The sequence below is a fragment of the Phalacrocorax aristotelis genome, chromosome 2 (genome assembly GCF_949628215.1).
Source record: "Phalacrocorax aristotelis chromosome 2, bGulAri2.1, whole genome shotgun sequence".
In the NCBI taxonomy this organism is placed as follows: Eukaryota; Metazoa; Chordata; class Aves; order Suliformes; family Phalacrocoracidae; genus Phalacrocorax; species Phalacrocorax aristotelis.
Window position 1 is genome coordinate 44,323,680 of NC_134277.1, and position 27,761 is coordinate 44,351,440.

Below are 27,761 nucleotides of genomic sequence, written 5' to 3' on the forward strand. Positions count from 1 at the left end.
TAAAAATGGTTCAACTGCTTGTCAGACTTGGGAATTCACAGCTCAAACTCAGGATTTGCCTTTAGTGCCGATAATAAAAAAAAAATAATAAAAATTTTTGTCCACTGATCTATTTTCATACAATTGCAAGTAGCACACCCCCACGCCCAGGAAGAGGCAAAAGCCTGACCATTAAAAAACAAAGCAACAAAACAACCTCCCCAAACCCACATGCCTTTTTGTATTCGAGCTACACAAAGCACCAGGGAAACACCTTACCGCTCTGTGACTGCTGTTCTTCACAGGGCCTGGCTGACAATCAGAAGAAAACGCAGGTGAGCCAGTCAGGTACCAGAGCTTTTCTTTTCATTCCTCTTTTACCAGGCCACAGCAGCATCATTAAGAATACAGCTGCCTGAGCACAGGGGGTCCTAAAAGTCTACTGCAAATAGTTTTTGAAATAAATCTGCTTTACATCCCCATTATAGTTCATCTTATACTTACATGGGCCTGTGTTAAATTACTTGGAATGGGTGTTGTCTTACTGTAACTCCACCACATGTGCTCGCTTCTTTTTCCAGCTGAAAAATTTTGACAGCGCATCACAGCTAAGCTGGGAGCTTTCTTCACTATGGCTCGTTCAATAGGAGGAAACATGAATCAGTTGTAAACCCACAAAACTGGCAGGGAGACTTAAAGTGAACAGATTTAGAAATATATTTGAAATGAACCAAACTGCGGAAGCTTACGTAGGAGGTATTAGAATTTAGTCTAACTCTCCAAACACGTATCCCTCACCTTGCCATATGCTCAAACATACAAAGGAATGACCTCCTCCTGCCCCAAAAAGCTGTCTTCCATTTCTGTTAAATGGAATTAGTGCTTTCTTAAAAATCATGAAGTCTGTGGGCTGGGTGAAGGTTTAAAATGTTCAACATTCGCATCCAAGTGAATTTTTTTGGGGTGTCATTTAACATTCTTGTTGGACGACTTTGGTCCTTACTTTGTGCAATTTTACAGTTTCAATACAACAAATGCCTGCATGCACGTAAAACACCAGAACCTCTTTACTGCCGCTCCTTCTGTATGTCATTTGCAGTCACTGTTGATGAAAAGCTTTCACTTCTGAAAATGGAAAAAGCACTGTACGCCACCAGTGGCAGGGTTTTAAATGACTTTTCCATCCTGAGTCAGAATTTGATTGCGTGCTTCAGACCAGCAGATGCTTCACCAGCCTGCTGGCTCCCGAGTGACTTCAAATCTGGGGCCTTCCTTGTCAAACGTTACGGTTTGGCCAGAGCAACGAGTGAGTGCACTGGAAATGCTGCCGACAGCAAGCTCTCTGTCATCCCGCCCGCCTCTCTCCTGTGCCAGCAGTTCTTCTGAAGTCCCTCTCAGCAAATACCACCACTCCCTTCTCCAGCGTGGGAAGGCGCACAGATGAGGCCAAGGCAAAGCCCGGAAATTCTCAGGTGCTGGCTAGAGAAGCTTAATTTTAAGCTTCCCCGTCACGCAGGACGGGCTGACCAGGAACCTTTTGACACAAGTAGTCAAACCACAGGAACAGGCCATAGCATAAGGTAACCAAGCCCTTCAGGTTTCAACACCTAAGAGAATACATCGAAGCGGCCTACAGAGGATTTTGGTTTCTTCCTCAATGGAGGGAAACGACCCTCAGATTCGTCATTTATATTTGTAATGACCTTTTACACAATCAATAAATTGGCATAAGAATTTTTTATCCTGCTTTAAAAACCGAGAGGAGATGTGTAAGTGAAACCAATTTCAAACAAAAATAAATTTATTAGAAATCTTACACAGTAGAATTCCTTCATTGCACAAATCAAAGTATTAATCATATTGATGTCCATTGGATAATACATTACTTTTAATAAAAAAAAAAACAACCTCCGTCACGTTGACGTGGGGAACCCCCAAAAGTAAGCTACATTAGAACTAGATACCATACAGCTTCTGCCGCCACATGAGAAATGTTTTCTGCTGCTTTGTTATTACACAGGTAGTTGGTTCTATCAGCTAAAGCCTAGTGACTTGGATTTGTTTTATGCATATCGGGTTTTGTTCTATTACTTTCCAAGAGATTGTACTCCCCTGAGTCAGCTGTGTTCATTGGTCAGAATAAATTCCAGCATCTGACACCATTTCCATTAATCACACAGACAAGCCAGGATACGTGAGCAAGATAATAGAAAGATAAAAACAATATCTGGTGAATGGGAAACGTTATTTATGTATGCTGTTCACTAATACAGAAGAAGGTATCGGAAAGGCATTTTTTCAACTTTGGTAGACAAACTGAAAGAGAGAACATGGGCATCACATGAAGGACTCACTCCGCAGGGAGGAAAGTGTCTGGAACCACACAGGTCATGTAGCACCTTGGTAACACTTTTACAGCCCATCATTACTATGACTGCGCTACAGTCATAGCTTCCTCATGTATTTTAAGAGCAATTTTAAGATAATTTGCTAATAAAAAACTGAGAGATTAATTTTTATTACACTGATCTTAAGCTGGACCTGTGAAGTTGAATACTTCACCCACCCACCCATCTATAAATAACATATTTAGTATCAGTATCTTCCCACCCATTACAAGTTAGGTATCGTGGATCTAACACACAAAGCATTTTTCTTCAACGTATGGAGCAGTCAAAGGCATTTCACTTAACCCTGTTGCACTAAGCCAGATATGAAGCAAAGCAGTTTAAAAAAAAAAAAAAAGGCATAAATTGTGTTTGTCTAAAAACAGTTCTTGGCCTTAAGAGGAAAAAAAAAGATAGTACTCAGACACCCATAATCTATAAAGCAGACAGCTGCAATTCAAATTAACTCTAGTTCATAGTGGCATACTAAAGATACCACAAAAATACTTCTGATGTGTATCAACAATGCTATAACACCTAGTCCGATTAAATTAAGGCTTTGTTTCTTTAATAAAAGAAAAGTCAGTAGCCTTCACCACCACACGAATACAAAGTCAAGGTTCTGGTGCTGTGTAAAGGAGGCACAAGGAGGAGAACTGCGCTGTGAACAGGATGACTCTGGCGGGCACTGCCGTGCACGGAATTAAGTCTGTTTCCTACAGCGTGAACTGAAGGAAACAAGCTGAACATCCAGGATTCACAGCATTCAGCAGCATTACTCACGATTACTCGTAACTCACATTAAGGCCCAAAGTGGTGCCATCTAAACAGGACAGCCTAAGAGTGGTTTTTCTCTTGCCACTATATCTAACATAAATCAAGATTTTGACGCACCCCCCAAAAAACTCTCACCTTTCCTGGTTAAAAATGATGTAAAAAAATGCATTTCTGAAACAGAGGAATCAAAGTTCACTGAAAGGAGGAAGGGAGAGATAATCCAATTCTTTGCTGTACGTCCTACTCTGGAAAAAACCACCCTGTAAAACCATAAGCTCCGAGCTGGTACAAGTTTTAACACAGGATACCAAGTATTTTCTTGATAACATACAAATAGCAAACAAATACAGAACTGGATTACTTTGTTTTATTCCAAGAACTCACTTTTCAGTGTAATCTTTTGCAAACGTACGCCATTTGCAGTACACAACTATCTAGGCCCCTTACTAGATTTCTTTATATTTACATTATATCAGCACAGCTTTAACTTCGAGGAACTTGCTCCTGATTTACAGCAGAGGAAGACTAGGCCTTCTGTTTCAAAACTAAAGAAAGGATGTTTCAGGTAATTTGTTTTCCCTCTTTAAGAGTTCAAGCATTAAGGTGCCTATTCAGAACCATTCTAAAAAAGCCTCAGTTCATTCTAAAAATTGTTTAGCTCTTGGGCAAACAGTTTTGATTACACTGATCCAGGTAATCTGCTGGACAGTTTAACAAGGTGGTTTTATTTTTCATTTCCCAAAAGACATTCTCATTAGGCTTTGGAGGACTTGGGAATACCCAGGAATTATCTTCCAGAGAGCTCTTTCCATAAGAATGGTGCTCCTGAAACGTTTTGCCGTCAACTGGAATGGGTCTCTCATCTGTCCATGCTTGTTGAGTCACCCTTTCGGATGGGATTTTTACATCTCTCGGCAGAGGGGGAGACACAGCGTTGCAGAGTGCTTTATCATTTTGTGAGAGTTTTTTATAGGCTACCCCAGATGTCAAATTCAGCTTCGAAATGTTCGAGTCAACATATTGTACTGGTGCAGCAGGGGCAGCTGAAGAAAGAAGATAAAAAGGATTTTAAAATTACATTATGTAATGCATTCTTCATATACTCCAAAGGTACTACATATAGCAGGTACGTTAAATGCAGGGTTTGCAGGCTACAAATTGTCAGACCATATTTTACTTCACTACCTACTTAAAAGTTATTAACTGAACATACTAAACTCCTCGGTCTGATTTTGCAACGCGAACCAGAAATCCTGAAATCACAATGTCTAAAATACACCCGACACCAAGGAAACCTCCCAGTTCCCACGTGAGCACAAATACACTGATGATCTTTTTCGACAAGACTGGAATGAAGGCTGAAACAGAGAGGATTTTCGTGCACTTGAAGATTTTCAGAACACTGCTTACACGTAGCACACTTCTTCCTACTCTACTGATTCTTTTAACAAGTTGTGTTCTCAGGCTGCCAAGAACCTGAATTCTCACTGTCCATGAACCAGCAAGAGGGAAACACATGGTGTTCACAGGTTCTCTGTGCTCCACTATTATCTGATTTCTGAAAGTAAAGCGACAGACTGCAGCGTTCAGCCATCTGAAATTCCAGGGGAGTTTTAAACCATGGTAGGAAGGGAAGGATTTTGCAACAGAACAGCATCTACCTGAAACAAAAGAGCTGCACCTTCAATGCACATCTGAACAGATGGTCAGTAATTTACATAAACATGGCATGGTTCCTGCAGTTAAAGAAACTGCAAGTCTTGCAAGTAGTTTTCTAGAATAGCTGTGAACCTGGAGTACGAACTGTGATTCGTAACTTTACTTCTTAAGTGACAGAAAGAGGAGGCAGTATCCTAGTCGAAGAATACAACTTCCATTTGTCACTAAAAATTAAAAGGAGGTACCCAATTTGCAAATGTCAGCCAGAAGCACCTTCCAATAGCACAGGCACCACATCCAAAATGCAGGCTAAGGAACTGGATTTGGCTGCTTTGTGCTGACAGGTGTAACAAGGAAGTTGAGGTCTACAGACCTTTAGAAGCTCAAAAAAAAAAAAAAAAAAAAGGAATACACTGAAAACGGAGAAAAAAAAAAACACAAACCACAAACCACCACCCCCACCACCCCCAAAAAAAAACCCAAACGCAAACACAAAACCCCCATAAGTGGACACACATTTGTTGAAAATGCCTCCATACGTAAGTGACAGCTAAGTAGAAGTTGTAAGTCAATTCTACGCATATTTTGCATTACACGATTTTTCTATAAATACAAGCACATTGCGTTTGTAAGTGTGGCTGACAAGCAAAGTAAACAACAAAAAAAAAATATACAGTTTTCATTTCTGCCGAACCTGTCCACTCACATACTTCTGAAAAAATTACTGACAAAAGCCTACAGAGCAGAAAGCAAAAATCCACTGTTTCACAATTAATCAACAATGCCTTTTATAGCTGTGGATGTACAACCGCATTAGCAACTCCAGAAAAGCGGACCGTTCACCAAGTAGAAGAGAAAAATCAGTACGTGTGCAGTGGCAAGACAGGTAACTCCAAATTAAAAAGGACGGAAAGATACTACATGATCACATCAAACCTCGACAGGCTTAAGGATGAAAAACTAATTCAGTTCCCAGTTTCTCTGCTGAGGTTATTTGACAAATGTGTCTTAGAACTGTCGGAACACGGACTCACCTGGTAACAATATGACCAAGTCTACAAAACCTGTGGATAATTTTATCAGCCAAGTACCAGAGAGCGATCATTAATCACTGCTGGCCACAGGCCACGGCACTGATTGACCTGGAGGTGAATCCTACCATTATCTCACTGAGCCAATCAAAGCTGTTTAGAAACAAAATGTCTTGATCTTGTAAAGGATAGGGACATCAGAGGCTGTCACCAATATATTGTAACCAAGGTCACCGTCTTTCACTGGTATCTTCTGTTATTCTGAACACAGTAAATACCACAACGGAAGTGAGCAGCAAACAAAGGAAATGAACCCTGCCATAAACAGTCAGGCTGATAGTCCAGCCCCACCACAGTAAGAACGCTCTCTCGTAAAGCATTTGGCTGGAGAGAAGCACTCGTATGAAATTGAAGAACCACCTGATGCACTGCTCACAGAAATTATGCGTACTTCATGTGGACGTTAGTCTCCCCTTAATTATTTGCAATGCAGCAGCAGAAATAAGGCAGTTTTGCAGCCTCAGTAGCTGACATTCAGAAAATGTCATCTTGCCTAGCATTTCGCTAGAAAAGGCAACTATTCTGAATGCCAACATAAGGAAATATGCAACCATAAGGGAATGTCAGTCTATTAAAGTCTGATTTTAAAGTGTTGCCCATTTAATACTTTATATAATCTATACTGGGAAAATACGGCTGCGTTTGCAAAAAGATTCCCCCCCCCCCCCCAGTATGAAGTAGTTGTGGTAAAAGGTCAAATACAAGTAAACTTAACACCTCAGCCTTGTCCACATAAGCAACACTTGACTGAGAAAAAAGCCACAAGGGGAACAGAATACAGTACTGAAGAAAAAACACATCAGCAACACCTTTATGTGTGAAGTTGACCAGTATGAGACAGAAGCAAAAGCAGAAAATGGGTAGGCTGGAACCATAATATAGTCTAGCTTATCAACTTCAATTGATGAGATTCTGATAAGATATGATAGCTATTTTCTTTTTAAAATGGTACAGCTTGGTTTGTGTTTGTAAGGTCTGTTACTGCAAACACTGACTTGCCTTTCTTGGTCGTTGTTGGGTTCGTTTTCAGCTTGCGTAGAACCTCAGCTTGCGTGTCAGTCACTAGACGTAAATTTGACATTTCTCTCTTCAGTTCCCAATATGCTTGTTGCACACTTTTTAAAAAAAATATTTTTTTGAAGTTAAATAATTGCCACCTCTAAAGCACCCTTATGTCTATTAACATGCTTATCAAGCATTAACTGTTAACAAATTGATTTTGCCCAACATACACTCAAATTTTGGTAGAGTACAATAATTCAAAATGAATTGAGCAGTATTTGAGATAATTTGAATTATCTCAAACTGAGGGACCTTTGCCTATTTTATTTGACTCTTCCATATTACAATATACAATGTACTATATATTAACATATGAGATTATACTAATAATTTCAAGTTCCCTGAATTGAGAAGTAGGAAGCATATTCCCCAATTTCATTACTTGAAACTAACCATCCCATAAAATTATAATCCCAAAGGAACGCTTTTAAAACAGTGGATTCGGACTAGATCCCCCGGATCCAAAACGAGCACCCACACACAGACCAAAGGAAAATACAAAACATGCCGTTTCATATTCAAATTTATTTTAATACACTGCCTTATGAAGACAGTGTAAAAAATAGCAACCCAAGTCATTCTCTGATAAGACAGCATAATATGGGAAACATATTTAGCAACAGCAGCACTGTTCCAACATAAAAGTTTCAGGTTACTAGCTGGTAAGAAAATCAAGAATGGCGAAAAGAAAAGATCAGAGAAATCAGCATCACCATATGTTTCTTGGTAAAATTTCGAGCCAAGGCTCACTGAACACCACATTTATGTTGATTAATAATGAACTTCGTGTTCAAAGACATAAGGATGCAGTTACTTCAACTTAAACATGAAATCATTGATTTAATTTTTTTTTTTTTAATGCTTAACGTTCCACGAAAACACATTTATTGAGGACCAGTATCATGGATGAGAGTTTTCAAAATATTTCTTTCTGCCTCACTATATTCACCTCAAAGATGTTTATCTGAAAACAGTTCAGTACCTCAAACTATGATTGAGATGACTAAGAACTATTGAGCTATCACCCAACCGTCTTTTCACTCATGGATATATACAGATTTCTATCCCTCTGAAATAGCAATTCAGGATCACCCCTGCATTAAATTTATCAGACATTAATATGTTCAAAAGCAGTATGAGAAACAGCTATTATTCTGTTCTGCAAGTTAACACTAAAAGAGCTCGCTTAAAGAAGTTAAACTTTCTTCTATGCAGAGAGATATTTCCCCAGAATACAAGAATTCAGATTCAAAAAGTTCTTTCACAGAACAGAGGAAGCTGAGAGTTTAATCGGTAATGTATTAGGCATCAGCAGTTCTGACAGATAAAAAGTTAAAATTTGCAGAACTGATTTTCAAGAAGTTCAGCTAAACCTGTGGCCTTTTCACCACAGAATCCATTTGGCTCTTTGAACCTTTAAGACATGTAAATTTTAAAATGAAGTTGATGTGGCAACCACACTTCATTTATCCATGTGTTTTGGTCTCAGAAGTAAGAGCAAACAGACTTTAGTTGTATCAAAACAGAACTGTCCAATATTTAATATAGATTGGTAAATATAAGAACAGTTCAGTGTCTGCCACCAACCAGAAGAGAAGTGCTTAGATGAATTTTTTAACATGCATTTAAGGCTTTCAAAAGCGCCTGGCAAAGGGATACAGGTACCAGAATTCCACTTAAATCACACATAATTTATCGTAATTTGCTTTTGTGCATACTTACCTAGAACCCCATCACAAAGCCTAATTTTCAACAAATTTGCAATCAAAGACCAAGGATTCTACCTGCTTGGAAGTTTATCCTATACTGCCTTCTAACATGTAACATAAACCTTGAATACGATAGCCCATCTAAACCTACAACAAAGTAGGTTTGCAAACCAAGAATTTAAAGTCAGATTTGCAGGCTGCTGACAAATGCAAAACAATTACTTTCAAAAGAGTTAGCTAACTGCAAATGCCTCCATCTCCCATAAACAGCAGGACTGTTTGCTACAAGTGTTTCGCATAAGAGGTTTTTCAATTTTTCCACAGATTTTTAGATGGGCTTACATATTCAGCACATGTTACACATTCATTATTTATGTCACATTACAATGAACATTATACTGTACATATGCTAATTCAGATGGTTGCCACCTGAACGTCACTTTGTGGAATAAATCTGCTCTGGAAGATCAAAAAGATAACTGCTCTACCTTGAGATAACACCTTTTTTTCAGGCATGTAAGACTGACTATGAAACTGCAGCAGAAACCACAAGAAAAAGTGTCAGCCTGCAAGGTGAAAGGTGAAAGTGTAATTTGTGTAAAGTGTGTATAATATTACCATCATTACACCAGAGAACATATTTATTCTCATATCTGTGCTGTTCTCTTTCAGTGACTGATCTCCTTTCCCATCTCTTCAATAGCCAAGTAAGCAACAAGCTATTACGCTGAACAATCTGTCATTACAAAGGACCACTCTTCCCTCTTGTGGAAAATCGTGTAAGTACACGAACAGGCATAACGGTGTAAGAGATGCAGTTAGTATTTCGTTTCTGCAAGACAGAACATTTCATGCATACATGAATTGTTCTTTTGCATAAAGAATTAAAGGATATATACACTTTCTAATATGGCCCACATACTCAAGACAGTTTTGATCATAAGCACAATTATTATTTGAATGGGTACAAAATGAGAACAAACGCTTTCTGATATGTTCGCATTTTTCTGGAAAATTGATATTTCTTTTTTAATAGGTCTCACAATGGCTTCCCAATATTAAAAAATCCCAACCTTTAAAATGTCTTCTAGTACAAATATTATTGCACTACGCTAAATAAGAATATATGTTCCAAAACTAAGCAAGAGATCTGAAGCCATCACCTACACAAACACAGAAACCTCCCCATACGCAGAATGAAGGTTTTTAATAGCTGGGATGAGACTTGGAAATTTATCTAGCACCTTCTCAAGTCAACTAATTGATAAAAAGCTGATTTGTAAATACAAGATCATTTAACTTTCATTTTCTGTACAGCAATCTGGAGATGTAAATACTTTATCATCATCATCCTGGACTGCCAACACAACAAAGAAACAAAAAATACAATGATCTTCCTAAATCAATATACCTAGGCTTGAAATTAGATTATGTAATTTGGAAGAATTTTTGTTCAAGTAACTGTCCCTCAGTGAACTAGAAATAAAACATGAATGCCACTTGATTTTCATACCTCTGGATGTCTTACCTTTGAAGAAGGCCGCCATTTAATGGATTTTCATCTTGAGCCTGCTCCTGCATAACCGAGTGAGGGGAAGATAAAAGAAAGAATGAACATATGATTTCAGATCTTCTATCTAAAAACACTGCAGTGAAACTACAAGTTTGCTGATACTAAAATTCAGAATTGAAGTAGTCTTCATTTGCATTGGCTGCAGTAGTTTTCAAAATGGACAGAAAGACCATAGGAATTTCCACTTAAAAATGCGTATATTACCTACTTATACAAAAGCATTGCTCAGCTACCACCATTCATATTCTCTCTCTCTCTCTCAAAACATCTGAGCTTTTGGAATTTGTGATGCTTTGAAAAGCAAAAATTGAGAAAAGCTTTTGACTTCCATTAAAAAAAACAAACGAGAATACTCAGTCTTCTCTTGTTCTTTCCCTGCACCAGTATATAAAGACCTTTAATTTACAGAAAGCTGTTTCAGTATAGATTTACTTCCACAAGTTACTTTTACGATAGAACATAATTTATCCCTTGAGTCTGAAAGACTGCTTTAAATCGTGTGTACAAGCAGCCTCGCTGACGTTCACAGGACTGTTTAAGTGAGCCCAATGTTTGACTTGTTGATCATGTTTCTATTAGACCCTCACCTGTGATGAGTTCCCATTCATATCCCTTCTCTTCATGTCCCTTCCTACTCTGTTCCCTCCAGCCTAAGCTGTTACGAATTTGATACCTGTTTCTGTGGCTTCATGATGGACTATATACATTTCGTGCAAGTTGTCAATATAATGTACACACTGCATCAACTATAATGCAAAACATGAATATCGAAATAGAAAGTATACTTGCCTAACATAGAAAACATCTGAAAATGCTGACGTAATTAAAAACAGTAATAACAAAAATACCAGCTGTGTTTGAAACAATGCTGACTTGTCATTGCCCGCTGATCACATTTCCCTGTTTTTCACCTGACAGTTTTCCCCCTCCTGAAGACTTTACCACCACTACCCAGAGATTCAATTACCCCACATTTGAAAACTTTTACCTTTTTACTTCCTACATTAAGCAGTTACCAAGATCAAGAAGAAATGATATTTAAAAAGGCAAAAAGCTGTTCCTTATATTTGTTCTTTGCAACAAAAGCTGCTGACATCAGCATTATTTAAAGTGTCATGTCTAGCATTCCTTTTAACTGTTATTTTAATTTGTTCTTTCTAGCAACGTTCATTCTCTCAATACTATCTGCAATCTTCAATTATTTATATAGCTGTTACTCTATTCCAAAGAGCTACCTGAAGACATCAGAACTGCACACAAGTTACAGTATCCTTTCAGAATACACAGATTATTGAAAACACCTAAAAGAATTCCAGATACAAATCAAAACATCCAACAGGAATGGAAGTTAACAAAACACCTCACATGCCTTCCAGGTAACATGCTTTATCCCCACCTAGTGGAAAACACACAGACTAAACCTGAGACAAGATAATTGATGTAAACTAGGAACGTGGCATGACAGCAGCAGATCCACAGAGGGACATTCACTGCTGAGAACCCAACGCCCCAACTATATATGCTTTGAGGGCAGCAGGGGAGAAGGGCTTTACTTCAGGCTAGCTCTAGCCTGGTCCCTGAATGCCCAGCAGAGGTTGTGTTGTACAAACCCTGAATATCAGCTCACTCGAATATTATGTGACTCAGAATTACATAATCTTAATTATTAATGACCATAAGGAACCTAAAATCATCTGCCTCTTCAAAAAATTACATTTAAATCTTTTAAATTTATTCTGTAACTTCAATGTGACTGTAGAGTCCTAGAGACTGCCATTGTACCTTTTATCATATAAAGCAGTAAGCATGCACCAGTCGGTTTTCTTTTAAACTTAATGTACTTTATTACTGTTAAGTTATCCTAATTTCCTTTTTGAGGTCCTAAGCACACCTACATGACACAATGAGTCCCTCACAACACACACTTGCCCTAGAAATGGCCGGGAAAGGCACTAGAAGAGGTATAGCAAGATTCTGGAAACCTTGTTACAAAAATCCACTTTCCTGACAAGCTTTGTGCAACTACCCTGCTGTGCTAAAGCTCCTTAAACAAAGTTCATTATATCTTTTAGCATAAGCATTCTATTGTTTTAAAACAAAAATAAACAAACAAAAACTGCAAAACAAACCATGTCTTGCCCAAACTTTCGAAGAAGTCCACCCCAAGACAAATATGAGCATAGAACACTTCAATCTGATCAACTACTTAAATTGTAAAGCTTTATTTTCTGTTGTTATATGGGCAGTGGCTGGGAAATCTCACCTATATAAGTGTACTATTTCCAAGAAACAAGCAGTCTATGAGAATATTGCAGGTTAATTTTACTAGGACGTTCATCTGTCACTCAGTTATACACTTGATATCTCTGTGCGTACCCTTTATTTTGCTTAAATAAGACATTTAAAATAATGTTATAAAACAGACAAATCCATTAAACCAAAAACCCCTAAAAAATAAAGGTACCTTCTGCTTGTAGTTTTGCAACTCCTTTTGGAGAAGGTTGTACTCTTGCTTGAGCTTTTCTAGATCCTGCTTCAGACCTTGCACTTCCAGGTCACTGCTCAGCTTCTCTAATTCCCAGCTGGACTGAGTACGATTCAGATTTTTCATCACTGTAAGAAGACAAGCAAGACAATCGCATTTCTGTCTCCATTCAAGAAATATAACTCAATATGTAAGGTTTCACTTTAACCAGCCCAGGCCCTACAAAAAATTACCCCGTACATGCTGATAAAACTGCAGTCTATAACAACAGAGAAATAGTAACACTGGTAAAGTTCTTGGCAAAGTAGTAGTCAATTTTTTTAGTTTAAAGTATGAAGCCCTACCTTCCAAAAATGCACTGGAGATTTTAAATAAAGAAAAAGGAAGTAACAGTATAAGAAGGCACTGGAAATACAAAAATCGGTTAATGGCAAACACGCATGATACATACACCAACTTGCCTGCTTCTTACGTGGTTTGAATAACATGATCCTTTTCCTCCCTCAGATTTATATCATTATATAATTTACCTTAAGTTTTTCCCCAAATTTAATATCAAGAAGTTCCAAACAGAACTACAAAAGATACAATTGAAACAAAAGGGTGAAGCCTGGAAGTTAAATAAGTCTTCTTACTAGACAGAACAAATTCACATGGGGTCTATTAAGAAGCAACCTAAGATGATCCTAGCATTAGATCAGTAGTAGGAGGCCAGCTAGACAGGAAGAGAAGAAAGAACATGACAGGAAGAAAACCCCCAAGTCTTCAACTGCGTGGTACACTCACTTCCAGATTTAACAAGTTGAAAAAGCTTAAGCTACACTGATTTTTCTTAAACAAAGTACTCAGAGCCCACTTACAAGTAAAACTGATTACTAAATAAGGCTCTTGGAGCTCTCTTCATGAGCTCTTCACTTCTTACCTCCTTAAACCATGATCTCCTCAACAATGATGCTACTACATGTGATTTTTTTCTTCCAGGTTTAGAAACTTGTGCAGCTGAAGTAGTGCATTACGTCCTTGAGGTCCTCTTGGAAAGTAATCCAATTCAAGCACAGCAATACTTACAAGCATCCTTCAAATGACTGCATTTGTACAGAACCTCAAATCCAGTCCATTTTCTTCTTCTCTTTTCTTGTAACAGTACTTTATGAAAAGATTTTTTTTCTTCTTCCATAGTGTTTTGTTCGACATACCTATCATGTACATAGCACTCTTTACGATGGCAGTAACAGAACCTGGATTTGTGCTTTGCGAATTGCCAGCATACACCGTTTCTTTCTCTTTCCACCAAGTTCTCTACAGCCACCATCTTTCTACCTTTCCTCACCCTCCAGCCCTTTAAATAGCTGCTGTCGACTGCAGCTATGGCTATACAACATCCTCTTGTACCTCTCATATGCCAACAATGAGTGAGACAAAGGAATACACCAGATCATCTACAGGTACCAGAGAAAGATATATCGCCTGGATAGTGTTTGATACTTGAACAAGTATGCTCCTGCCTCACCCTGAGGAATAGGTGGCAGGCTCCAGAGATGTACATGGCTAGCACACTGGACTGTCAGTTTGTACACAGTTCTCAAATTATTAAATAACCTGCAGTGGAAGAACATGACAGCCTCAGATCTTTACCACAGAGCTCCACATCTGTAACAAGACATGCCTGTCACCATTTACAAGAATGAACCCATATACAAGCTCAACATATTTCATTGCAGCAGAGGAGTATACTCCTCTCTTACCTAGCCACTATATAGGTTTAAACATCTTCATGCCCTGAGATCATAATATAACCACTAAGACTAGTCAATATACATTAAGATGAAGTAACCAAATGCATACATACCTTGTTGAGTCTCCACTTCAGTTCTTAGTTGTAACAGCTCTACTTCTTTAGACTGCAACTGTTCATTCAAGGTTTTCAAGGATTCCGCACTTTCTTTCATCTATTTTCAGGGGGGAAACCATTTGTGAAGCTTTTTTCTATCACACCTGACAATTCAACTTTTTTTAAAAAAAACAAAAACTACAACAACAAAACAAACCAAAACAAGGAAACTATTGCTTTTTTTAGCATTAGCCTAGCCCAGTAATAAAATTGAGATACCTAAAACTGCTATTCATACATGAAGTATTGTCATGTTCTTCAAAAACCAAAAGAATTTATAAACACCACAGATCTTCAGCAAATAAAAATCATTCTACAGTAAACACTTACTAACTATGCAGTACTTCTACAACATGCTTTTATGTCATTACTTTAAAAGGCATACCATCTTATCCAGTTTGCTTTTCAGATTATCTCGGTCAATGCAGGCCTCTCTGTAGGCTTGGTATGCCTTATTTACTTGTTCACGTCCAACTGAACTGCATTCCTCTTCCAGTCGGGAGCCAAGCAGCTAAAAGTTTAACAAACATGAGAAATAAGAAGTTTCATATGTTATACTGAGAATGGCAAAATTTAGAAAGTGCAGTAGTACATTCTGCAACATAAAATGAACTGCATTTTTTTTTAGTTTAGAAAATAAATTAATTGAATACATTGATACAGACCAAATTTTTTTTACAGAAGTGCAACAAAGGCCATCTACAAATTCTTCAATCTCTAACCTTGCTTAACGCTTGCTAGTTTATTGCTATATGTACTTAAAAACCATCCACAAGCCATGATTACTCACACTGAAAACCCCTTAATCCTATTTTTTCCAGGCTCTGAAGATGTACAAACTTCTTTTTGGAAAAAGAGTTTTAAGCATATAAAGACATAACGTATAGAAAATTAGGAGGAAAATGAACATAATTGTTTCAATGACACAAAACTTAAGGATTTTTTTCAGTGTACTTCTGTGAGAAAAACCAAAGCAGAATTATTTTACAAATAACTTAACTTCCAGGTCATCACTATCTTGTTGCCTGTCTAGGCAAGAGACAGGCGAGGGAGAGTAAACACTACCAACTCGACTGTCAGAAAGAAGGGAGCAGCGTTAAAATATATTCAGTATTTTTTATAAGACGGCAAGAAGAGTCCTACATCAAATTACAGCTGTACGTACAGAAGATTCTTATTTTGACTAAGTATTGCATTATCCTTTTCGTTCTGTTTATTCTGCACCCTTGCTTTAAATCGTTGAGGCATTTAAACACATTCAGTGTACCTAATGTAGATATTTGCAATAGATTTATATGTATCTTCTTAAAAATTGAGAAACACACACACTCATACAAAAAAAAAAAAGGTGACAGAATGTATCTACCTTAAATACCTCCTCTTTCAGGTGTTCACTCAAAAGTAAATTCAGGAAAGGAAGCCATAAAAATACGAAGCTTCTGCCCCTTGCTTTTCGTATTGACCCTCAAAGTAAACACACTACTAATTTTAAGTTTTGTCCTTTACATGCCACCTCCCTCCCCAAATAAAGCCACTCAGAAAGAACATAAGCCTTACCAAACTTGCTGGAAGTTTCCATACACTTTGAAATTTAAAATTCAAAAGGGGTAACACCCTGTGTATTTTTTTTTATTGTACAGGTACACTAGCCATTAACAAAGCCTGGAAGTCAGTTCCATTACTTAACAGTCTAGGCCTTCTCAATGCCCCTCTCTCACAGAAACGTTTTTATGGTATTCGACTACAAAAAGTTTTCTCTATGGAAAACAAAGTATCATCTTCAAGACAATTACACTGAACCAGGCCAAACCAAAAGACACAAGACTAAAGGAGACTATCACAGTCATCAAGTCCTGTTCATTGTGATTTTGAGTAACCGTGTAAAAGATGTTACACACAGCATGGTTCAGAGAATATTCTGTCTAGAGCTCTATTCCTATCCCTACCCTAGGGCCTTACATAAAGAAAGTACTCAAGAAGTTTTGCCTTTTGACAGAAAGTCAATTCTGTCAAACTAGTCACCAAGAATTCCTGAATAAGTGTTTCAAAATTGTACCGAGTGTGACTCAACCTCTTTGTTCCAGTGCCACAAGATAATACATACTTTGTAAGCTTTTAAGAGTCAGTAGCACATACTTAGGACTAAGTCCTGATAAATGTCTCTGCTCTAACTCTAGGATCTATATCTCTATCTTACATTAATAAGAAAGCAATCTATCAAAGTCAAGACCTTCTGCAGTACAAAGACACTCACTACTGAACGATGATATACATTTAGCGACAGCATTCTTTACTGAGGGAGAAAATCAATTTTTAGCTTTAATGAACTTCACTAGACTAAGCCCATGAGAAACTGCATATAAAATGAACTGCCAGATTCTTCTACGTTTCAGAATTGCTGCACCAAAAAATAGCCAGTCAACACCTCTATGTTAAGCACTGCAACTCTGTACTTCACGTTTGAGAATGCTATTAGCTAGACCTAGCCAGATATTCTTAACAACCGATTTTTCCTTATTGTTTCAGTATGCTGAACCCAAGAGATTCTTTTGATTGGCAGTTCCTGGATTCTGACAGTTCACAGACTTGGCCCCTCCCTATTCAACAATATTAAGTCCTATGTGCCCAAGTTAATAAACACCATAAAGAGGCAGATGAAATACAGTAACGATCCAATGCAACTACATCATCTTTCTGAACCAAAGCTAGTGCCTTTGCAGGGCACTACCGCACTGCATCACATGCATGCCCAGTAAGAATCAAAAATCCCAGTATGACATAACTTGACTACCAGAGGAACACACCGTGTTTCACTTAAACAAATAAAACAATTTACCAAAACCTTTTAACTTGGAAATTATTTTAAGTACATATTTTAAATACTTAACCATCTGTTCTGCCATCTAGCCAGGAGCAAAGTAGCTGCTACCAGAAGCTGGCAAATCAACTTTTTTCTTACCTTCTCTTCTAGAATTCTCACTCTTTTTTTTAAGAGGGAGTTCTCCTTCTCTGTCTCCTTTAGACGTTTCTTGATATCTTCATATGCAGTGACAAGCGCAAAGTGTGAGGCAACAGACTCATCTCCACTGTAAGATGAAACAGGAATCTCCCCATCTCTCTTATGAGCGTTGTCTGCTTTTTCATGGTTCAAAATACAGATGTCATCCTCTACCAACTCCTCCATGACAGCTGTTAAGAAGACAGATATGAGTGCAAGATTTTCACAGAGACAAATTCGTTGAGAGTCTCAAGTCTGAAAACCTTCCAAAATAATACTGCAGGGTGTTTCTAAGTATGACAAGATTGAATAACGAGGAAATATCTTAATCTTGCAGAAAAATCTTGAAACCCATTTTACATTGAAAATATGCTGGTTAGAAAAGCAGCATATTTCACTGTCACTTGATAAATACATTTTGAGTACAGATCAGATTTATGAATCCCCAAGTTCATTTTCACTACGGCTTAACACTATCCTATAATTTGGCTGGTACCAAATATTTGAATTCCAAAGGAATTCCAAAGGAATATCGTATTAGAGTTTTTGCAAGTCAGCACTGAGCAATAAAAAAGATTACAGTTACAAGAAATCTACTAACTACTGTGGTTGCTGAGTGCAAGAGCCAAATTTCCTTCATTCTTGAATGCAAATATTTATACTTTTCCCAGACTTTAAAATGGAATCTTAAGGTACACTTGCATTAGCCCTTAAAGAGGCTGTATAAGTAACTGTTCTTTACTTAGTCACAGTAGAAAACATCCTGCTGAACAATTACAGTAATTCAGTGAGAATGAAAACATACTCAGTAACGTGATCTTCCTCAACATGCACGGAGAGAACTGACAATAATCTGACTGTAAGAAAAGTATCACCCTAAAATACCAGGCAAATCCAGATGAATGACAAGAGGCAAGTCACCATTAGGTTGAGTTTTTGTTACAACACACATCATTTAGGCCCAGCAAAACATTCAGTAAGAAAACAGCACCTTCAAAAAAAACTCCATATACTTTCTTGAACTCTAGGTCTTAAGGGAAAAGCCCCAACAGCATTTTCCTTAATGTTGCCAGATATCAGGAACAAGTTCACAGGTTTGATTTAAAACCAGACAAACAAACCCCACCTCACAAAACTGAAACCAAACAAACAAAAAAGGACACAGCTCACTCTTGTTTAGTTATGAAGATCAGGATTCATTCCATTTATATGCAATAGTAATAAATGCTATACAGCACCTGGTAACACTTCTCCCCCCTTAAACAAAGTACCAATGCTACTTCTACCAAAAGCAGATTTATGTTTTTATCCCCCCCCCCCCCCCCCCCCGAACAAATCCTTAGGTTCCTGATTATTAGCTAATGAACCAACAGAAGTGCTTGAAGGAAAGAAATGAGCATAACAAGACAGTCTGTATTGCTGGAAAAAGTTTGTTTAGCAATACTAAGAGGCAAAGGGATAAACTGTCCTTGAGCTTATCTATGTGGTCAGATTTCTCTCGCTGTGCTAGCAATGGAGAAGCTACGCGGACTGCAGCATTACAGGGAGCTGTAGTACAGCTATAGCTGAACAATGGTGCTGTTATCACATTTGTCTCAATTTGCTCCAAGCCAGTTGGACAATATAATAAAAGCCTGTGACAGCTCGTTTATACTAAATAGACAGCAATGGAGTTGCAACAGTGAAAAAAGACAAGAAAGCTACAAACCAAAACTGAAGTCCTTTTGAACGGTTATCTTCATGAGGTGAGCAGATGCCTTGTATACTATTTGATGTATTCTAACAGAACAGGTAGCCTAAGCTTCCTTTGCACGTTTATCTGCCTCATACTTAAGTAGAAAGAACCCTGCAAAAAAGGTCCGCTTCTTCTTCATTGCAAGAATAGTATCCCTCCACACACAAGGTGACCTTGACCAAAAGCACATCATTCAAACTGCATTATCTGACTGAAGGAATTGTTCATTTTGCCTTCCAAGACAACCATTAACATACTAGCTTTTCCTCCCCCATTTTACCAAGGGCTCTGCAAGTCTTCTCACCCGTCTCATCAAATTCCAAGAGCTTGCCTTCTCAAGGCAACACATCTCCTTTTCCCTGAACTCTAGACTCAAACGTTATTAAAGAAGTGTCACAGCTTATCACTACCTCTTGAAGAAAGCAGCAGACTGTGTGACCTTGTACATAAAACACATCTTTATCCCCCCGCTTTCCTATAGCTCCTAAACTTGAGCATCATACATCCCTATTTATTACACACATCAGTTCCACCAGGAGGTGGCAATAAGTAAAAACAGGAGACAACAGCAGAAGATGAGACTGTATTTATTCTGTATCTTCCTAATTAAAAGTTACTGTCTTTACAAGCTTCCAAAAGAGCAAGACCTTCCAAATAAGACTCAGCATACACAAAATGCTGTTTTGTAAATTCAGGTACATGCTTAACCAACGCCTACTAAGAGGACTAGTTACGCTAACTTTTTTTTACTTGAAAGATGTCATTTAGGTTACAGGATTATTCTGATTTTCTGATGCTGCTCTCTAAGCCAGCACTGGATGCTATTTAGAAGACGAGCATGTAATTCCACATAATTCAAAGGGGCTTGTGATACACATTTTTCTGAATTTCTACACACAAATAACTATTTCAGAAAGATCCAATACACACATATTTGACTAATCTTATTGCAACTAAGTGACAGCAAACTGCCTACAAAATAAAAGCCTACTTCTCCTGAGAGACAGGTATCCAAGTAAGACACCTTCCTCTCAGCTCATCCCTTTAAAGAACAGATATGACATTTTGGAGACGAAAGTGGCAACACACCTTACACAGGCTTAAATGAAGCAAGTGGGATATTCCGAAGGAATTGTGCAATTTTGAAACTTTTTTGCTTCAATTATTAAAATTAAATAAAACCATAATGAAACATGCTTCTCTGTACTGGAAGCTCAACAACCTGTCAAGAAGGGAAAAATCACAATATTCACATTGTATATACTTTGTCTTTCATTATCTCTATTAACATAAAGTATTAATAATATCCACACGCTGTATTACACTGCTACGTCCACAAAAGTGTGCAGTTGTTTCAGCTTTACAAGAAACATGATTGAAATCACCACTGCCACCATGCCCAACAACATGGAAACCAAACCATAACTTCAGACAGACATTACTTTCAAATAAATGGACAAATTTACATAAATTGAAATTTAAATGCCACTGAACACCAATTTACCCAGAATTTTAGAGCACCACACGAAGGAAACACAGTATTAAAATACTTACTTTAAGTTTAGCATAAGATTCACTTCAAAAAGCCATAGCATACGCACTCAGAAACCAAAACGCTGATGGTATTTTGGGACTTCCCCCTACCTCTTAAAGGACATTTCTGCTTTTGGAAAGGAGCACCACTCTTGAAACCAAAAGCACCTTTTCTTCACAGAACAAACAAGCCACTATGATTTCTAAGAGATGATGCTGTTGTCAGTCAATCTGAAAGAAAAACTCTTTACGTATTTTATTCTAAATAGCTCCCTATTTTCTCCCATAATAGTGATTCTACAAATCCCTACGCAGTTACATTTCAAAACAAACTGCAAAAACTGTAAAAAAATTTACAGAGGAAGAAAAAAATGAAGAAAAAATGCATGTATCAAATCTCAGGTATGAGTTGATACAAAATAATTTTAACAGTTAACTATTAGTAAACATCAGTCTGTTGCCAGTGCTTACTGAGTATTTCTTTTATTGAATATTTCAAAAGGCTTCAGTTCTCCCAGTCTACAGAACTGTATGACAGGCATTTCCTAAAGGAAAAAAAAAGTGCTATGACCTTCATATTGGATGGGTGCATTGTGACTCAAAAGAAAGTTATAAACATACGCGCGACTAACTACAGTATATATTTGATGAGCATGAGGAAAAAGTCACATTAGAAAACTTAAAGCAGCATTGCTGAATATATCTAAACAAATCAGCACAACCTAAAAAACAAAAGAAAACAAAAAACACTGAACAGCATATTTCTACACTGCAAAGCTTCCTGAAGTATTTTCAAGTGGAAAAAAGAGGAAAAAAAAAAGCAAAGTTTTTACTCCACTCCAGCACCTGCTAAGCCCGTATTAAAAGTCCAAAAACAGATATAAGCTCATACAAGAATAAAACCTGGCCATTAAACAATATGAGATCAGCATTTCTATAAAGGTCATGGTGAAATGCACCATTCACCCAGCTCTTTGTTGTGCTGTCAGGAAAAAGAAAAAAAGTAGAAAGCATGCTCACAAATACTACTTTCTCCCTAAGAAGCTCTCTGATGATACTAAAGCGACAGACAGAAACCCTTAGAAGACAAACATTACAAAATAGGGCCGTATCTGTAAGAAATCCCCGACTACAGCGGTAGCCTTTAATTTTATTCTTTAAGTACAGGAATCAAAGTTTAGTTTCTCCAGGATTATATTACATCATTTAAAAAATATGAACTGTAAGCAACAACCAAAGAAGTGCTTTCTGACATAATACATGCATTAGATTATTCCACAAGTTACGACTCCTCAAATCTGGTAGTCCCAGAAGGGCTTGCAGGATGGCAGCAATTACTGAGTCCAACCACAGAGCTCTGCCCATGTTTTATTCTGTTTGGCTTCTCCCATACACTTGTATGCACTGCTGCAAACGCCCCAGAGCTGTCACTCCGAAGCACGTGAGTGAACTTTGATCTCTCTGGAGTTGCGATTCATGAAATAATCTGTACTAGAGTAACCAGTTAAAGATTTCCCACTAAAATATTTAAAGTAATACACAGACAAGTTGATGTCTATGAGTCCAACCGATGTCCACCTCTGCCTACTTAAAGCAAGCTTTACAATCCCACTTACCACACATCCCATCCCAAGAAAAGTCTCCCTAATGCTTTTTGCCAGTGACAAAGAAACACATTACATTTATATTTTTGTGGAATGGTCTGCACATGCAACAGCCTGCTTAAAAGGACTTTAATCTTTACTTAAAAAAAAATGTTAAATGAATAGTATTACTGTTAGTATTAAATAATTGATGTTTAAAAAACCGAAACCAAACAACCTGAAGACGCTGTTGGCAGGACTTGATATTACGTTCCAGCAGGAATAATTATGCCCACTGTTTATAAGCATACAAGTTTGAAGCGACAGCACCACTTAAGTTTTCTTTCACATACTGTAGAAAAGAATGGTTTCCAGACACCACTTCTGTTGTTCACTGTTGCTTAATGTTGGTTATAGAACAAGCTTTGATTTAATATATTAAATCTCTTGAGAATAAGAATGTTTTCCCATTTCTTACTAATGCTTGGCAGAAATATAGCTTTTCTCTTCACAGAACTTTACAAATATTAGTCATTAACACCATGGGAGGTAGTTAAATATAAAACACATTTTACATACGAGGAACACAGGATGCAGAGGCTCTAACAGCAAACAGATTTCTGTAGTTTGAAATGGTAATCTTATTCTCAAATCAGGAGAGGTAGTGAAAGCAGGATTACACTAAATTTTTCCCATTATAAAGCAGATTCCCATTTTGCCTCATTTTTGGTTTTGAAAGATAACAGAGAGGTTTCCAATATCTTTCCAAATGTCAAACACAAATAATTTCAAGATGGCATTTTCCTGATTTTCTTCAAGGCTACTGAGAGTCTGAACCATTTTATTTTGTTTACCTTCCAGACTTGAGGGGTTTGACTTCATAATGGTAGTATTAACAGTCTCCAGCTGTTAATAATAGGAATATAATTTTTGTACTGGTTTACCTTGCCTTACATAGAAGGGTGTCTATATGAATACAGACATAAAAATAAAACATTAAATTGAAATGCCTTTGATCCACAGGAATTCTGAATGAGTGCGTTGCAGCCCTCACCTTAATTTCTGAAAAGTTGTACTCTTTTTCTTCTTTTTCAAAAGACACAGCAACAAAAAATACAGAACTCCTGCAGTCAGCGTCAAAAACTCCACACAGAGTATGGAGTATATGGCGCATGATGCTAGAACAAGCAAGACTTCCAGTCTCTTTAAGCATCTGTCATTTTGCACCTCTCCCTCAGAAGTCTTAGATTCTCTCTGATTCCAGTCGCTAACAGCCTGTTCTACACAGAAACACATCGCTTTTCACAGATACTTGCTCCATTTTTAGAGCAAAAAATCTGCATACACGTATCTCAGTAGCTGCTAGCTTTGGCCACAGTTTATCCTTCTGTATGGACAAGGCCCACAGCTGCAAAGCACTCCCTAGGAGTTCATGAGTACAAGAGCACCGCCCTGCAGCCTCAGCATACTTCGTGCTTTTTCAGAAACACGTCAGCACATCAGCTAAATCAGACCTCCCAATCGCTTTCGTTTTGCTGCCTCCAGGAAATGGAGAGTACTGTCTCTAAGCTCACAAACCAGATCACTGTAGTTCATCTATCGTGAAGGAGGAGCTAGAGGAGCCAAGCAAAATCTCCTTAGGTATAACAGGCTCTTTTTTCAATCTCAAGCTTTTTACAATAAATCATCTGCTCTCACAAGAACTAGAGAAGCACTAAAAAGCCCGCTGTATGACAACGGTGCTTGACAAATTTTACTTTCTCTGAACAGTTTCATACTCCAGTATCTTCATCGCTAATTTGCAAACCCAATGCATCCTCCTCATAATGAATCGTAATATTCAATTTGCCTTTCTGTGGATGCTGTTACAACTACTTTCCCTGACAACTATCACCAAAAAAGGGGAAAAGGGGAAAGGGGGGGGGGGGGGGGGGGGGGGGAAGAGGAATCCAAAAGTTGGAATCAATTAAATATTGTCTTCTCAAGATCATATAATCCTGCTTATTAAATTTAAGCTTGAATCTAATTAGAAGCAATATTGCCAAAAAAACACAAGTAGGAGCAAGATTGCTTCTGGATGTTAAACCTTTCTACCACCAAATGTAAGTATATTCAAAGGTTACAGAAAAACCCGGATGTTCTCATGCGAACACTGAGTACTATTTTAATAGACACTTTTTTGGTGTTCATTCCTTCCCATTTCAAAATGTTTATGAAGAACAACTATTTATGAAAGCTAGGAGGCTTTGTTTTGGGATTTTTCTAAATCTTCTTTTGTAAAACAAACAGTAGGTCCCACCACCTCCCAGTCATAAGTTTCCTCCCACTCAATTCAACTGTCAGATTAATTCGCGTTCACTAAGTTCACAAATTCAGTGATAAGGTATTATGAAAGCCTTGTATAATTGCATTGACTTTTAATTCAACGGGAAACACCTCACCTGTCACAGCTATTAAAAGGCAAGTTAAACCGAGTGGCCCTGGTGGCTACATAGTATCTGGAGGTTTTTAAGCCACAACTGCACAGGGTTCTAGATAATCTTGTCTAGGTTCCCTTTTCCACTAAAAGGTTGGACCAGATGATCTTTCCAGGCCGTTTCCAACCTGGGCTGTTCTATGATTCCATATTCAGGTTTACATCTCATTATTTCAGACAAACCTGGTCATTTGAATGTAAGCTCCTGTTAGCAGCTTCTAAGTGGATGACTTTGAATATTCAAGTTACTTACACTTCACTTCCTTCTCAAACTTCATTTCTTCTCCACAAACGTATTGTCATATTTTAGTAGCATCTACCATTTTATACACCAAGAACTCCACATTAAAATATTATATAATAATGTAAATACTTAATGCAATTATAGTATAAACATATAGCAAAAACGTTAAGACTGCACCATTTCAACAAACTGGATCTCTTTGCCACTGTAACTGTTTTATTGAATATGGACTCTCTATCTAGACTTCCTCTGCTTAGAAAAATACCTGTGAAAGACTGAAAGCACATCAAAAGATAAATCCACGGCTGCATTCTATCCCATTTACTTGTACCTTTTTGCTTACTTTCTCCAAAATCTATTCTAAAGCAATCGGATATCAATAGCGCATGCAGTAATGGGTCTGCACTTTTTCCAGGATAGTTTCCACTTTCCTAAGCAGACATTCCTCATTTAACATTTTCCAGTCATAATTCACAATCCCCAATTCAATGCTTCCATTGATACAATAGGAACAAATGTTACTGGGTTTGTAACTTCACGTACAGTTTTTCCAACACTGTGAAATGAACTTATTCTATTTCTCCACCGAGTAAACTAAATAGTTTGTTCCTGTATTTGACCTGATAATTTCACACTTTCTCCACGCTTAAACTACCACACAGAAAAGAGACATACTGAAAACCAAATCAGAATATTTGCTGAAATTTAGGCAATCTTAAAATTATCTCTAATTTATTACCCATCTTTGCTGTACAAAGCTGTCGCTTCATCTCTGCTCTTTTAAAGAGCTCTTCTACTATGTAATTTTCATTGTAAAACATAACCTAGCTTTATACTTTCCTGAACTGTAAACTGTAGCATATGGGGGGGTGGGGGTGGGAAGCAGTTTTAGAAAAAATGTGGGGTTTTTTTTGGGGGGGGAGGTGGCTACAACTCTTTTATAATCCGATCTAAAGTTCACTCGGGTAGTGTTTTCTGCCTTCTGACTTAACTCAGAGCTGTTGGCTCAAAAATTGTGCTTAGGGTTTGGGGTAATAGCCTCCTACTTGTTATAGTGCAATCATCTGATCAACACTTACTTCTACTGCAAGTTCTTTTATAGAATACCTATTAGTCAAAGAAAAATGTGTAGTAGTAATCTTATATTTGTTTTGGTTTCTAGGATAAAAATACCAGGATACAAGTGCTAACAGACAACTGTTATTACTATTAGCAGCAACATTTGATCACATACCAATATGCAGGAAATTAAATGCTTCCCTTAATCCACAACAACACTTCTCAGAAAATGCTATCTCAGAAGACCACCTGACCTTTGAATCCAGAGCAGACTTGAATGTTATAATAACCCTCCCCTCACTCTGTTTTTCTCCGGAGCTGGCTTCCAGTACGCTGATTTTACGGCACACACGCCGTGTAAGACAGCGAGGGAATTAGGGGATTCCTCGAGAAATGCAAAAGCTCCTAAAACCACTCACTGGGAACAGCTGACAGCCCAACCTGCTCCCACTTCTAAATTGCTGGGGCGGGGGAGAGGCAAATTGATTTAAGGAGATCAGAGTAATTTTCCTACCAGGTGAAACGCCAGGATTTAAAGCTGTAATTTCTTAAAAGTGGAAAGCATCACTATAGGACTACCTCAACACTCATCTGTACTCCCTTCTTCCGAACCACCACAGCCTGCAGCACCCGTACCCCAAGCCTCCCCCGGCATTCCATCGTGTTTGTTTCACATCCGATGCCAACGATCCTACTTTGTTCATTTCCCTTTGCCAGACTAACGTACAAATCGCTGTTCTAAGAACTCACACGGTTTTTCAGCTTAATTAGGCGCAGCTTTTTGGCTAGTTTTAGCCTGAGGCCCCCTCCCAACTCGTCCGCAGTACCTTCAAACTACGCTCACGGTCCTTCAGGAGGGGTGCCCCCCTGCACCGGCTACGGCCGGGACCTCGCACAAGGCCCTCCGGCCTGCTCCGCCCGCCAGAACGGACGTATTTTGAGGAGAGAAACTAAAGATCGGCCAGAACCGCCTCCGTCCCCGGGGGGGACCGCTCCTATTCCCCCGCCGGTCCCTGCCCCCCGCGGCGGGACCAACCTCTCGGGGCCTCGCCGGGGCCGGGCGGGTCAGTGACAGGCTGTCACCGCGGCGGAGAGGCGGCGGCGGCGGCCCCGACCCCCACTTGGGCCCCCTCAGGTTCCCATCACCGCCAGCCCGGGATCGGCCTCCACCACCGCGGGAAATCCCCAGGGCGCCGGCCCCGCCCTACCAGGAAGTCAGCACAGCCTCACGTGACGCAGGCCTCCGTCCCTCCGGCGGCCGCTCGCTGCTCCCGGAAGGAGAGGGGCGACTCCACCGCCTGACCGGGGAGGGAGGGCGGACTACACGTCCCGGCGTACAGAGGGAGGGCGCGGCGCGGCGCGGGGCGGGGCGGGGCGGGTCGCCCCGCTCCTCCGCAGGCCCGGCCTCACCCGGGGGTGCGCGACTGCAGCCCTTCAGCGCCTGCTCCTCAGGGGCAGCGCGCAGAACCTACCACCGCCGGACGGCACCCGCTCCTGCACCCCGGTACAGAATCAGACCG

The 27,761-nt window shown here is 38.8% G+C and overlaps 1 protein-coding gene across 4 annotated transcripts; it reads right to left on the reverse strand.

Moving 5' to 3' along the window:
• Positions 1-1,762: 1,762 nt before the first annotated feature.
• Positions 1,763-27,518, reverse strand: AZI2 (5-azacytidine induced 2). Of its 4 annotated transcripts, none has more exons than XM_075083282.1 (8): positions 27,450-27,518; positions 17,573-17,802; positions 14,999-15,124; positions 14,572-14,671; positions 12,702-12,850; positions 10,193-10,239; positions 6,893-7,008; positions 1,763-4,186 (listed from the first exon to the last, which is right to left on the reverse strand). In XM_075083282.1, the coding sequence occupies exons 2-8, from the start codon at positions 17,795-17,797 to the stop codon at positions 3,798-3,800; spliced, it is 1,152 nt and encodes a 383-aa protein (XP_074939383.1). In that variant the 5' UTR covers positions 17,798-17,802; positions 27,450-27,518; the 3' UTR covers positions 1,763-3,797. The 4 variants fall into 4 exon arrangements, with proteins under 4 accessions (XP_074939383.1, XP_074939381.1, XP_074939382.1 ...); XM_075083280.1 differs by having other exon boundaries at positions 27,278-27,493; XM_075083281.1 differs by having other exon boundaries at positions 27,069-27,461.
• Between the last annotated feature and the right edge of the window lie 243 nt (positions 27,519-27,761).

Coding starts and splice junctions, on each gene's coding strand:
- AZI2 (XM_075083279.1), bottom strand. CDS start 19,353: ATGAAGATAACCGTTCAAAAGGACTTCAGTTTTG. Junction 14,672..14,998: donor AAAGCAAACTGGATAAGATG/GTATGCCTTTTA, acceptor CCCTGAAAATAG/ATGAAAGAAAGTGCGGAATC. Junction 4,187..6,892: donor CCCAACAACGACCAAGAAAG/GCAAGTCAGTGT, acceptor TTCTTTCTTCAG/CTGCCCCTGCTGCACCAGTA.